Genomic DNA, 11,665 nt, shown 5'->3' with positions numbered 1-11,665 from the left:
TTTAGTTTACATAAGTTTTTCAAGTTCCATTGTTCACCCGATTCTTACTATTATAAAATGAAAAAAAAAAAAAAAAAACTTGTTTTTCAAGCTCATAAGCGCTGCCTAACTTGCGTTTGCTTTTGCTGGCCTCAGCCAGTTGCACTGCATCCCATAATGCGTGCCAGTGTCGTACTAATGAGGCAGTCATTCCAATGAACCAAACATTCATTTTTTCTTTATGAAAAAATGAAGAGTAAGCCCCTTTGAGTAACAGGGATTTACTTTTTCGTGGCATTTACAGTGAAACCTCATAAGAACTGAAAAGGTAGCTTTGTTATAGGTAGTCTACTAATAGTAACGTGATGAAAACAAATAACTTGCAACTCCTGTTGTATCCCTTACTCCATTATGGCTCATTTTGTCGCCTCGCATGACCTTGTCACACTTGCTGAGGAAGTGACACGGCAACACCAAAATGGTCAGAAATGGAAAGACATTTATTCTGCACTTCAGCCAGACAAATGATGACTAGCCGGGGATCACGGCATGTGTAACTTTGCCTATGTAATTTGCTTGTGTACAACTGCTCATCCGTTATACTGCTCCTTGCGCGTCGTTTTAAATTGTAACCGGACAATGGTGGCGGTGGTCAATCCCACGGGATATGTCCCAGGGGAAGACGAAGATGTGGCACGACATGGCCTGGATTAGAACATGGCCAACAGTGCTGGACGAGGTGTGCACAGCGTGACCTGCTGATGATCGGACCTTGGGTGAACGGGACTTCCAGTAAAGGTGTGGTTTTCCAGGGACTCCGTGTCTTTCTTGGGAACCACGGTCGGGTGAAAGGACCCTGGCACTAGAAAATAATGCCCTGCAATTACCTCTATGTAATGAATTTTGATCGGCCCATAAATCTCAAAGAAAAGTTTTCTGGTAGCACAGGTAACCATTCAACAGAAGTATTTCGTTATTAAAGTGTACAAATTTACAAATTTATTGCTCCATTTTTCTGCACATCCAAAGATGGCCCAGTGTGTCGCAGTCACCGTGGCCATGGTCAGCTGCAAAAGAAGCAAGGTTTCACTTCAGATGATGGTCAGCTGAACTCTGAATTACATGCAGTAGCTACAGGGCCGTACCCAGAGGGGGGGGGGGGGGGGGGGGGGGGTTGGGGGTTTGAACCCCTCCTGAAACCTTTTCCAGGCAGCATGTAAGCAATACTTACTGTTGCCTTCGGGAAAACTACCCCCTTCCCAAAATCCATGCCCCCCCCCCCCCCCCCCCCCCAAAAAAAAAAAAAATTGGCTATGGTCCTGAGTAGCTATAATGGGAAGCACAAATTGGGTGCCACATGAAGACAGCACCAAAGAATGGTTGATAAACCGGAAGGATAAGCAGTCTAGTTTCGGGTTTAACACACCAAATAACACTTTCACCTGCCTGCCTAACTGATTTGCATGACTTGCACACACGCACACACACACGTACTACTTCTCAAGCAGCTCTTAGGTAGACAACAGGGGCCTTAGCAGTTGGCCAACAATAACTGAGCAGAAGGCTGTACAAGATGTTCTCCAAGCTGCAGGTGGGTCTGGTGGCCAGCACACAGCATTTGATCACACGTACTAAAGGGAGCACTAGTACCAGAGGCCTTCATACCAAAAAACTGAACCCTGAAATTTCTGTTATGACCAGCAGCATGTTTAATTTATTCGCATGAACGGAAAACAATGCAAACTTATTTACCTTTTTACATTATTTTTTCTTCACCTGGTACAATGCTTGAATAATTGTTTGTGGGGTTTGTGCCAAAGCTACACCTTCGCTAAAGGCACACTGTAGCGGAGGGCTCGGGATTACTTTTGACCACCTGGGGATCTTTAGCGTGCACCGAATCTCGACCACACGGGCGTTTTTGCTTTCCGCCTCCATCAGAAAAGCAGCCGCCATGGCCGGGAATCGAACCTGCGTCCTTGGTCTCAGCAGCACAACACCATAGCCACTGCAGTGGGTCCCAGGTACATTGCAATGATGCCTGAATGGTTTACCCAATCTCAGCTCCACCCGCTGCAGTCGATCGAGCGATCGGCACAGTAGGGAGGTAGTTTTTATGCCGATTTGCAAACTTCAACAATTAAAAAATAAAAAGTAGAAGCAGCAAATACTCAAGACTGCATAAGACAGGTGTATCAGTGTGTATCACTTGCACCATCAGGCAGAGAAATTGAATTGAAATTCAATTTTGTAGATGGCGCATGGGTTGACGGGTGTCTGAGCGTGCAGAATTAATCACACGTGATTACCCCTTTATTTGTTCTTTTTCTTTCTGCACAGTTTTATTTGTCCTTAGCTTGTTTTTAAAAAGAGTGTCTGTATAATAAACTGCAGTTGTAGTAGCGCACTTGCGTTGTCCTTTCCCAGCCCCTGTCCATTTTATTGCCCTCCACTGTTCGAGCAATGGAATATCAACTAGGCCAACCCGTCACATTAAATCAGTTTTGGTGAGACTGCCCTTGTACTTTCAAAAATGTTGAGGGTACCTTAAAGTCACTTGTCAAAAATGATAGCCAACTTGAACAGTTTTCCTTTCCCTCTTTGTCACTCCTTTATCCCTAGCTCCTTAACCACCGGTGATATAGTATGTACAGAGAGCAACACACTTATCTATAACACAACTGTCGTACTTCTAGCCTCATCCTTCCTCGCCCGAAAAAGATATAAAGAAAACTACTATGGCATGGCGTTCTTAAATCTTACCCACCACTTTTGGCCTTACAGTTTTTGTAAGAGCTTGTTTCCGCCGTTTTCAGAGGTAGTTCAATGAAGATGAACTCGCTGTTATAGACAAGTGTGTGGCACGTGCACTGTACTCTGTTTTATTGTGTGCTGGGTATAGCAACGCCCCAACATTATTTCCGAGTAAGAGCCAAAGAGGTTGCGAAGTCTTTCATCGCGTGAAAATCCGTAGGCTTGACTTTAGCCGTACGAGTGCATACTAAACTAATGCCGCGACAATATGCCCTGCGAGGGACTGAAAAAAGCTGCGAGAGAAAGTGAGACGAAACAGCGTCGCGAACAATGTACAAAGTAACGTTTGTACCTTTCAGTTAAGGAACACAGATTGCGAGAATGTGGTTTTAACGTGATGGATGGCGATCGCTATAGCTCATTAATTTTCTTGGTGCAAACATTTTGCTGTAATTAAATGCCAAGGCAGCCAGTTGTCTCATCCGCGTCGCTGGCTTCCTACCTACCTAATGTGTGCTGCGTTTTCATTCGTTTGCATTCAGGTTGAGCAACCAGCTTGTCTGCGAAACACCAAAGACTGGCACTATTAACAGCTAATGCCAACGGATTCCAACAGTCATTAGATGCTGCGGTAAATTTACAATGATCGTCCGTTTAATTTGCCCTCGCGGATCGAGCGTGAAACCTCGCGACAACAGTTTAGGGCGGGACAGCAAAGAAGGAAGCGTAGAGGTATTAAAAGCATTGAATCGTAACAAACTGGTCGTATGTACTCACCACACTCACCATGTCGCATCGCTGGCGATCCGTTGGTTAACCCACCGCTGCTGAAAAGCGACGACCGCACATACGCTACAACAAATCCGCCATCACGGGAAAGACAAAAAAAAAGAAAGAAAAAAAAATACGCTTGAGGGCGCAGAGATCACCACTGAGCAGTGGTCTGGTAGCGAGAGTAGAGTACGTTGTTTTTATTGTGTTTTATTGTGGAATGTCGCAGCGGCGAAGCTCTCGTCTTGGCAGGCGCCTCGGGCAAAATAAACAAAAGGGCGCCCCTCGATTTCCTGCTTTGCACGTTTTCTTTTTTTCTCTTTGGACTCCTCGTGGTGGGTTCGTACGTGCATACAAAAATGGCTTTCTAAGAAAAGGGGCGAAAACGCTTGAGGCTGACCATGCTGCCAGCACAAGGCTGCCAGTGAGGGGGTTACGAAAATGAAAAAAAAGGGGAGGTAGGAGGGGGCGCTTCGAACACGGCAGATTAGTCACGAGAACGTTCGCCTGCTACCGTGACATTCATGTGAAAGGTGCGGGTGACGGGTCAGTGCGGGAGGGGCTGCAGGACCAGGATATTGTGTGCACGAGTTCTCCGAAAGCCAAACTTTCTTGGGGGTGCGCCTTACTGCCATTTTTAGTTCGCCGTGGCGGCCGCTAGAGGGACCGGTACTGGAAAAAGGGGGTCTATTCGTTTCACCTGCACCGCGTGAACCAGTTCAGGCGGTGCCGCACTTCGCCGTTCGTTTCAGCGGTGCAGCTCGCGGCACCTGAACCGCGCCGTTCGATTCACCGGTGGTGCCGACGGGTGCAGGACGGGTTCATGGCTTTGCCTGCACTCCCTGCCGAGGAGGTGCAGAAGCAGACGACAAAAGTGCAGGGCTGGTTCCGCCGATGGCGGAACCCGCTTTGCACCGCTGTGAACTGGTTCAAGAGGTGCAGGCTGAATCGAATAGACCCAGGGTATGTACATAAACCACCTGTCACACAACTATCATGAGGTGTTAGTATTGTTATGGTGTTAATTCTATGTTTTGAAGAACTGTCACTTGCCCAAGGCAATGTCGGAGAGGGTTTCGTAATACGCGGCAGGCTTGAGTGACTGGCATTTAAAACGATAGAAGAGGCGCTGGCAGCCCACGTGACCGCCAGGAGCAAAATGGCGGCCTTCACGCGAAAGAAACCTCAGTGGCCACAGATTCTGCCGCTACTGTGAATTTCCGCATGCTTTAACGTAATAACGCAACCAATTCTAGTTCGCTAGTGACGTGACTCAAAGCAGGTGCCCCCGGGCTACAGAGGAAAGATTTTAAGAGGGATTCCACGGCAGTCTGCGCAGGCATTGGTACGTACTAATGCTACCGTCTGCTCTGTACTATGAATTCGCGGCAAGTGAACTCGACCACGTCCACACACGACACGGCCGCCGCTGTCGGGTTCCATTCACAGCCAATTGAGGCGAACGTTTTGTCGGGGCCAGCCTGCGGTTCAGCCTCTGGATACCTTATTGTTATGTCGAGCCTGGTGACGCTGAGTGCGCGGCGGAGAACCGAAAGACGCGTCTAGTGTAGTCCCTCGTTCATGTCATCGGAGGAAAGAAAAAAGACAGGAGAGATAAACTAAAAAAAAAAAAAAAGTTGCCTGATTGATGTTCTGCAAAGCCACAGGGCATTCTATGGCACAACCACATCGTCAACCTTGAGCAGCCAGCACGTCATGTGGCGCTTTCCGTTTCGAACGCTCCTGTATGTGCCATTCTAATATGTGAAGTTGCTGTATAATCAGACCATTTTTCGATGCCTTTGACTTCTTGGGCGCCACCGGTAAAATTCAAAGCGCCCGCACGGCCGCCAGTATTTTGGCGCGCCATCGACTAACGAGGTTAGCTCGGGAATACCCTACCGCGTGACATCTAGTACACAAACGCAGCCAGGTAGCCCGGCGCGGTTTTGTCGCAGTTCACAGGATTCGCTTACGGTTGTGTCAGTTGTGCGTCGTTAAGCTGTCGTGACAGCGCGAGATCCAGCGTATGCAGTCGCTGGAGTATGCGTGGTCGGCGCATTTGTGCCAAGTATGACTCTCTTTACGTGCATTGCAAACCTCACAGTTCTGCTCCCAAGTTTGTGACGCTTTTCCTTTGCTTATTTTGGATCTCCCGCTGTCATTTTGCACGTTTATATTTAATTGTCATGTGCTATTGGACAGCTTGTTTATGCACTACCGGTGTTGAAGCATCGTACCTGTATCGTCTGCTCAGCCGTTGATGTTTCTGCTGCACTTGCACTATCGTGATACATTGAAATACGAGCATACATATTATACGTATGAAATTTGAATATTATAACGATTACAGGTGGAACTTAGGCATAATTGCATTATTGTGGAAACTGGAGGCGTTATACAATTTGTGATTTTCCATATTTTTTATATTTGTTATTTTTTAGTTTTTCAAAATTTTGTTCTATTTTTCTTATTTCTTTGGTTTATCAAAATTTTGTTAGACCAATTATCTCCATTTACGCTGTTATAATGATTACAGGTCGAACTGTCGCGAAAACTGCCTTATTGTAGAAATGCAGGGTGTGACACGGTTAGCCATTTTCCGTACTTTTTTATATTTTTCTTATTTGTTTAGTTTTAACACGAAAGTGTTTTATTCCGGGATACACGAAGATTTGGCTGACGTCATATCCGTCATGGAAATGACACCAGTACAACGAAGCCAGCGGCCTGTAAAGGGTGCACCCCCACACATAGGGTCTCTTGCGGGGAATGGGAAACAGGAATGTTCCAAGAGTACGTTATACTTAGGGTTGTTCGTTTTCGGGTTTTATATTTTAACACGACAGTGTTCATGCCGGGATACACCAAGATTTCAGTGACGTTATATCCGTCACGGAAATGACGCTAATACACCTTTGCTGAAGTGACCCGCCAGCAGGACGTTGCTTGCCAAGCACACCCTCAAGACAGCCGCCGACCCGCAAATCATGCTCAGCTGCAGATTTCGCTGCACATTTCACTTTCGTGTTTTACCGATTCCTATGACAGAGGAGGATTGGTCATTAAGGGTAACAGAGTGGATCCCTAATGAGAAGGCAAGCGTGGCAGGGGGCGGCGGAAAGTTAGATGGGCAGATGAGATCAAGAAGTTTGCGGGGATAAATTGGTCGCATTTAGCAGTGGACCGGGGTAATTGGAGATTAATGGAGAGGCCTTTGCCCTGCAGTGGGCATAGATAGGCTGGTGATGATGGTGATGATGATGACAGAGGAATCAACCACAGTTTTTCAAAATTTACGCTATTATAGTGATTACAGGTGGAACTTTTATGAAATCTGTATTACTGTGGCAATGCAGGGCGTTGCACGGTCCTGGCTGTGGGGATACTCGGCAAAGAATGCTACGCATTAAAAGGAGATGCCAGTGAAGAGAGGGGGAAAGGGATTGTGCAGGGGAGCGAGCGGCTGCTGGAGGGAAGAGAAACGAAAGATGAGACAGAAGATAGCTATGCCGCAGAGAACTGATTGAGAGGGATCAAGGTCCACGAAACAGGCCCGCAGCACTTTCATTTCGTCCGCCAGTTGGTAGAGCGCTTCAATTCAATTCAATTCAACTTTATTTACCAAGAAGGGAATACATTTTGATTTGCAATACATCATCTGGGCCCATAGCAACCTTGCTAGTGGCGGGCCCATGCAATAAATACATCATATTGTAGCAACTCAGCCTTTGGGGTAGTTGCATAATGCGGGTCGGGCTTGAAATCGTGTCGGATAACCGAGGTTTTTAATGCATTATTTCTACGGAGACTTTGCCTGGACTCAACTAGTCCATCATACAACCCGGGGTGTCTTAAAGGAGTACTGACACAAGGTTTCGAAGCTCAGATAACTATGTCAAAAAGCTTCCTTTGTATGTGGAGATACCCCCCTTTGGAAGTTTAAACCGTAACAGTTCAGTAGAACATATTTTAAATCACTTTTAATCCTTGCGTGCACGAGGAAGCTCTTCCGCGCCATCGAGCGAGCTCAGGACGTCATCTGCGCTTTGACCGAAATGGCCATTGTCAGGGCTCCCACGACGTATTGAGGCGGCCGCGATGCTTTTGGGCGCGCTTTTCCGCTTTGTGCATTATGTCACAGTTATTGGGACTGACGTCATGTGCAACTACAGCAAAGTGGGCCGGTCTGGCGCATGCGCGTGCACCCAAACTGGCATTGGTTGTGGCGTGACGAGAACAGTGATGTCAAATGCGCCTTCCTGTCATGGTGGCTGCCTTGGTGTTCGCTTCACCAAAACCAAAACGGACATGAATTAACGGAGCTGTAAGTAATTATTAATGCTGTGTTTGACAATCTAATGTACCATTTTTTGATTCGTAAGCTTGTAGGCACCTACAGCCACGAAAAAAAAACAACGTAAAAATTTCCTGTCTGTACTTCTTTAAAACCCGGAGACGTATAACTGTGGTTTCACTGTATTATGTTTTCATGGGCCACACATTAAGTGTGGCTTGTTTCATTGGAGTGGATTTTTCTTGTTGGCCCAAGGAAGAACGGCGTTCTTGACAGCAGTGGTTCTGTTTGTGCAGCGTTGAAGCAACATGCTACCATATCCGGTGTTCCGAGCGGGGCTGTTCCCACGCCCACTGCTGCCACAACCCTCCCCATCCCAGCCTCAACCAGCCAGACCACGGGTTTATCTCACGCCACGGGCTAATCTCAGGCCACGGGCTGATCTCAGGCCACAAGCCAGTGTCAAGCTACAGCCACAAGCCAGCGTGAAGCCGCAGCCACAGGCGAGCATGAAGCTGCAGCCACAGGCCAGCATGAAACTGCAGCCACAGGCCAGTGTGAAGCTGCAGCCGCAGGCCAGCATGAAGCTGCAGCCACAGGCCAGTGTGAAGCCGCAGCCACAGGCCAGTGTGAAGCCGCAGCCGCAAGCCAAGCGCCGCAAGTGAGTGAGTGGGCCAGCCGAAGTCACTTGGCTTTCCGGCTGATTGGAAAAATAGTGAAAATTTATGACTTAGTGAAGCCGAGCAGAACGAGCTCTTGCATTGGACAGTTCTCTTCCATTTCGTCTTTGTCGTAGATTTGCGCTACGATTTGCTGTTAGGCCACACCCGGCCTGCCCAGCTTTTGACTCCTTTAATGGGATCTCTGTCAAAGTTTTGTTCCTTACGTTTTTTTTTTTTCGCAATGAGCAAAGCTTGATTCGTAACTTCTGGTAGACGTCATAGACTTGCTGCTTTAGAAGTCGTATAGAAGTCTTGTAGACTTCTTTTAGTAGTCATAGACTTGTTGCGTTAGAAGTCGTATAGAAGTCTTGTAGACTTCTTGTAGTATGTTAGACCTTGTAAAGAGGGTGTCAGTGTTGTATGCTGTGTAGAAAAAGAGAACGCAGCGGGATATTATGTGGAAAAGGATTTGACACATTTCTGCTGTGTGATGAGGAAGGCGCTTCACAGTACTCGGATCCAAAAGAGGCATGACGGCTAATGCGGTTGGCATCGCTTTTTTTTTTTTTTACAATGACTCAAGAATCTCTTTTGTGCAGGCATCACACGACTTTTAAATACCTTGAGTGGTCTTTTTTCCTCTATTCTCTATCCGGTTACCACGACCAGGGAGCTTGGGAGTTCTTAATAAGGATTTTGCCCCAAGCCTCGCACGAGTTGCACACCTGCTGTTGCGTTTAAAAGCACGCAGGTTATCCGAATAAATAGGTGGGAGTAGGTGGCATTCCTGTTATTGTTACATCGCTGTCTGTTTTAGATAGCATTAAATTAGGTATGGATTATGCAGCCCAGCAAAATGTCCTCCAAGATAGCGTTGAACTCAGAGCCGTTTTTTTTTTCTTTTGTCATTTTTTGAACAGTGTATGATCCATAGCTCTTGCTAGTACTGGTGCTTTTCGATTGAATGAATGATGTTTTCACCCTTTAAGTGTCACAATAAATGCTTTGGTACCTGCTCCAAAAACTTCCATAGCTTCTCTAAGCTGGCATTTTTCTTGCTCCAAGCATGAAATGCCAGAACTTAAAATGCTGACTCCATCGCTGTGTATCTAACACATGCGGTTAGGAAGAGGTCTCTAGTGCCCAAATTCTTTGCACCAGTATGCTGGTCCAAAGAACATCACCGCAATGTTTTTCTACTGCCTTCTGACACATGGGCCATCTTCTTATTGCTGAATCTTGCAACTTCTAAGGGAGAAAGGAATAGTGATAGGAGTTTTTTAAGTCTATCACAGAAAAGCCTGAACTCACTTTGTGCATAAGCATGAGCCGAAGCACGACGGGAGATTTGTTAGTCAACAAAGTCCGATGATTCTCAAGCCGGTGCGGAGGTTCAGTGTGAAACGTCGGTCTCTGTGTTAGAAAAAAAAAAAAGGTCTTTTCTTGCGTTCTGAAAGTTAACTTGGAGCTCATGCTGTCTGGCTTAAAAATTCCAAGAATGTTGACCAAAAGCATGCTGTAGCGAGTCTCCTTATTCTCTTTTTTACTTCTAAGAAAATGGCCCGAACATGTCGGGGCACGTGTCATTGTCGATGGCACTCGAGAAAGTGCTTATTACCGTTGCCACTGCAGTGATACCCTATACGATACCCAGGGATACTCAGTGTTGGGAGGGAGGGGGATTCCTTAGAGTTTTTGGGAGGGATTTTTCATGGAGTGTGTGGGATGCTGTGTTGCAGGCGGGAGTGGGAAGATGCGGAAGAGGCTGAGGATCAGGCGCCCTTGCCGAGCAAGCGGCGTCCGCAAGCCACCCCGAAGGTCGAACAGGTGAGTGCTAACCCTAAATTTTTGATTATTGAGGTGAGAAAGCCTAATACAGTATAGTCAACCTTTAACCTGCTTGAATTAACGATTGCGTATAAAAAGAGTTTCTCTTTGGGTAGATAAAGAAATGTACAACACGAGGTGTTTCATGGCTCAAGCTTGAGTGGGGACATGGGTCTTAAAACAGTTTCTTTAAATTTTTAAGTGAACTCTGTGAAACTTGTCAGTCTTGCTGCTTTCTTTCCACTGATTTCAAATATGGAATTATTTTTTTGAGTAAATCAATTAGTTACCAAGATAATTGAAGATAATTAGCCATTTTTGGAGGAACAATAGACAAAACGGTGTTAGCCATAAAACTGTAATCTTTATATTTTCCAGCACTATGAATCCTGGTGAGTGCAATAAGAAAATCGATTTTTTGATGCACCGTTTGGAAGTAATTTTGCAGCTCATTAAACTTTGGTGTTCAAAATGGGCATTCGAAATGGTTCCTTGCCACTAGTGCCACCAAAGTTCAGTGAGCTGTAAAATTAGTTCTAGGCGGTGCATCAAAAACTGCTTGTCTTGTTGCATCCGCCAGGGTTCATAGTATTGGAAAATATAAAGATTACAGTATTATGACCGACACTGTTTTGTCTATCGTTCCTCCAAAAATGACGAATTATCTCTAATTATCTTGGTAACTAATTGACCAAATGAAAAAAATAGTGGCATATTTCAAATCAGTGGAAAAAAAGCAGCAAGACTGACAATTTTGCCAGAGTTTATTTAACAATTAAAGGAAGCTGCTTTAAGAGCAGTGTCCCCCCTTAAACTTGGCAGTGGCTAGAAGTGGGCCGGTACACCACAGATGGAGGGAGTAAAAGAATGCGGCTGAATGAGCAAACAGAGAAGCTGCGATGCTAACAAGGCTGACTAAGTAAAAAGAAAAAAAAAAGAAAAAAAAAAGGATGACACAGTGAATTTCTGTGGACGTAAATATAAGGATTGATTTGATTGATTGTAGGGTTTAACGCGCCGACGCAACGCAGGCGATGAGGCGCGCCGTAGTGGAGGGCTCCGGATTAATTTTGACCACCTGGGGATCTTTAACGTGCGCCGAAATCTCGTACACACGGGCGTTTTTGCTTTTCGCCTCCATCAGAAAAGCGGCCGCCGCGGCCGGGAATCGAACCCGCGACCTCGTGCTCAGCAGCGCAACGCCTTAGCCACTGAGCCACCGCGGCGGGTGTAAATATAAGGGTTGATGGCAAAACAGTTGTGCCGTATGACGAGGAAAGATGTGTTTGTGGAAGATGCGAATGTGGAAAAAGAACGTAGAACAAAGTGGTGCGTCTGTCCTTATTGCATTGCCAGCCACTCGGGCCTCCTCCTT

At 46.2% G+C, this 11,665-nt stretch overlaps 1 protein-coding gene and 1 long non-coding RNA gene across 3 annotated transcripts in view; one reads left to right on the top strand and one right to left on the bottom strand.

The window, feature by feature from the left end:
• Positions 1 to 222: 222 nt before the first annotated feature.
• LOC144147005 (uncharacterized) lies at positions 223 to 3,605 on the bottom strand. The gene is made up of 3 exons (XR_013317795.1): positions 3,511 to 3,605; positions 975 to 1,046; positions 223 to 841 (listed from the first exon to the last, which is right to left on the bottom strand). It is a non-coding gene; the product is annotated as an uncharacterized LOC144147005 (long non-coding RNA).
• A 1,014-nt stretch (positions 3,606 to 4,619) lies between these two features.
• The window catches only part of LOC144147002 (poly(A) RNA polymerase GLD2-like), a 28,831-nt gene continuing 21,785 nt past the window's right edge, over positions 4,620 to 11,665 (top strand). Inside the window, exons 1-3 of one of the 2 annotated variants that reach the window (XM_077679004.1) lie at positions 4,620 to 4,849; positions 8,098 to 8,462; positions 10,203 to 10,290. In XM_077679004.1, the coding sequence (XP_077535130.1) occupies positions 8,110 to 8,462; positions 10,203 to 10,290 (441 nt within the window). In that variant the 5' untranslated portion in view covers positions 4,620 to 4,849; positions 8,098 to 8,109. Of the gene's footprint in view, positions 4,850 to 7,695; positions 7,832 to 8,097; positions 8,463 to 10,202; positions 10,291 to 11,665 lie in introns of those variants that run through there. The other variant, XM_077679005.1, reaches the window with a different exon arrangement.

Source organism: Haemaphysalis longicornis, unplaced genomic scaffold, assembly GCF_048455015.1.
Source record: "Haemaphysalis longicornis isolate Haplotype H1 unplaced genomic scaffold, Haemaphysalis longicornis Haplotype H1 scaffold_7, whole genome shotgun sequence".
NCBI lineage: Eukaryota > Metazoa > Arthropoda > Arachnida > Ixodida > Ixodidae > Haemaphysalis > Haemaphysalis longicornis.
The sequence above is the reverse complement of the archived record's forward strand: the minus strand, read 5'-3'. Positions and strand labels throughout refer to the sequence as shown.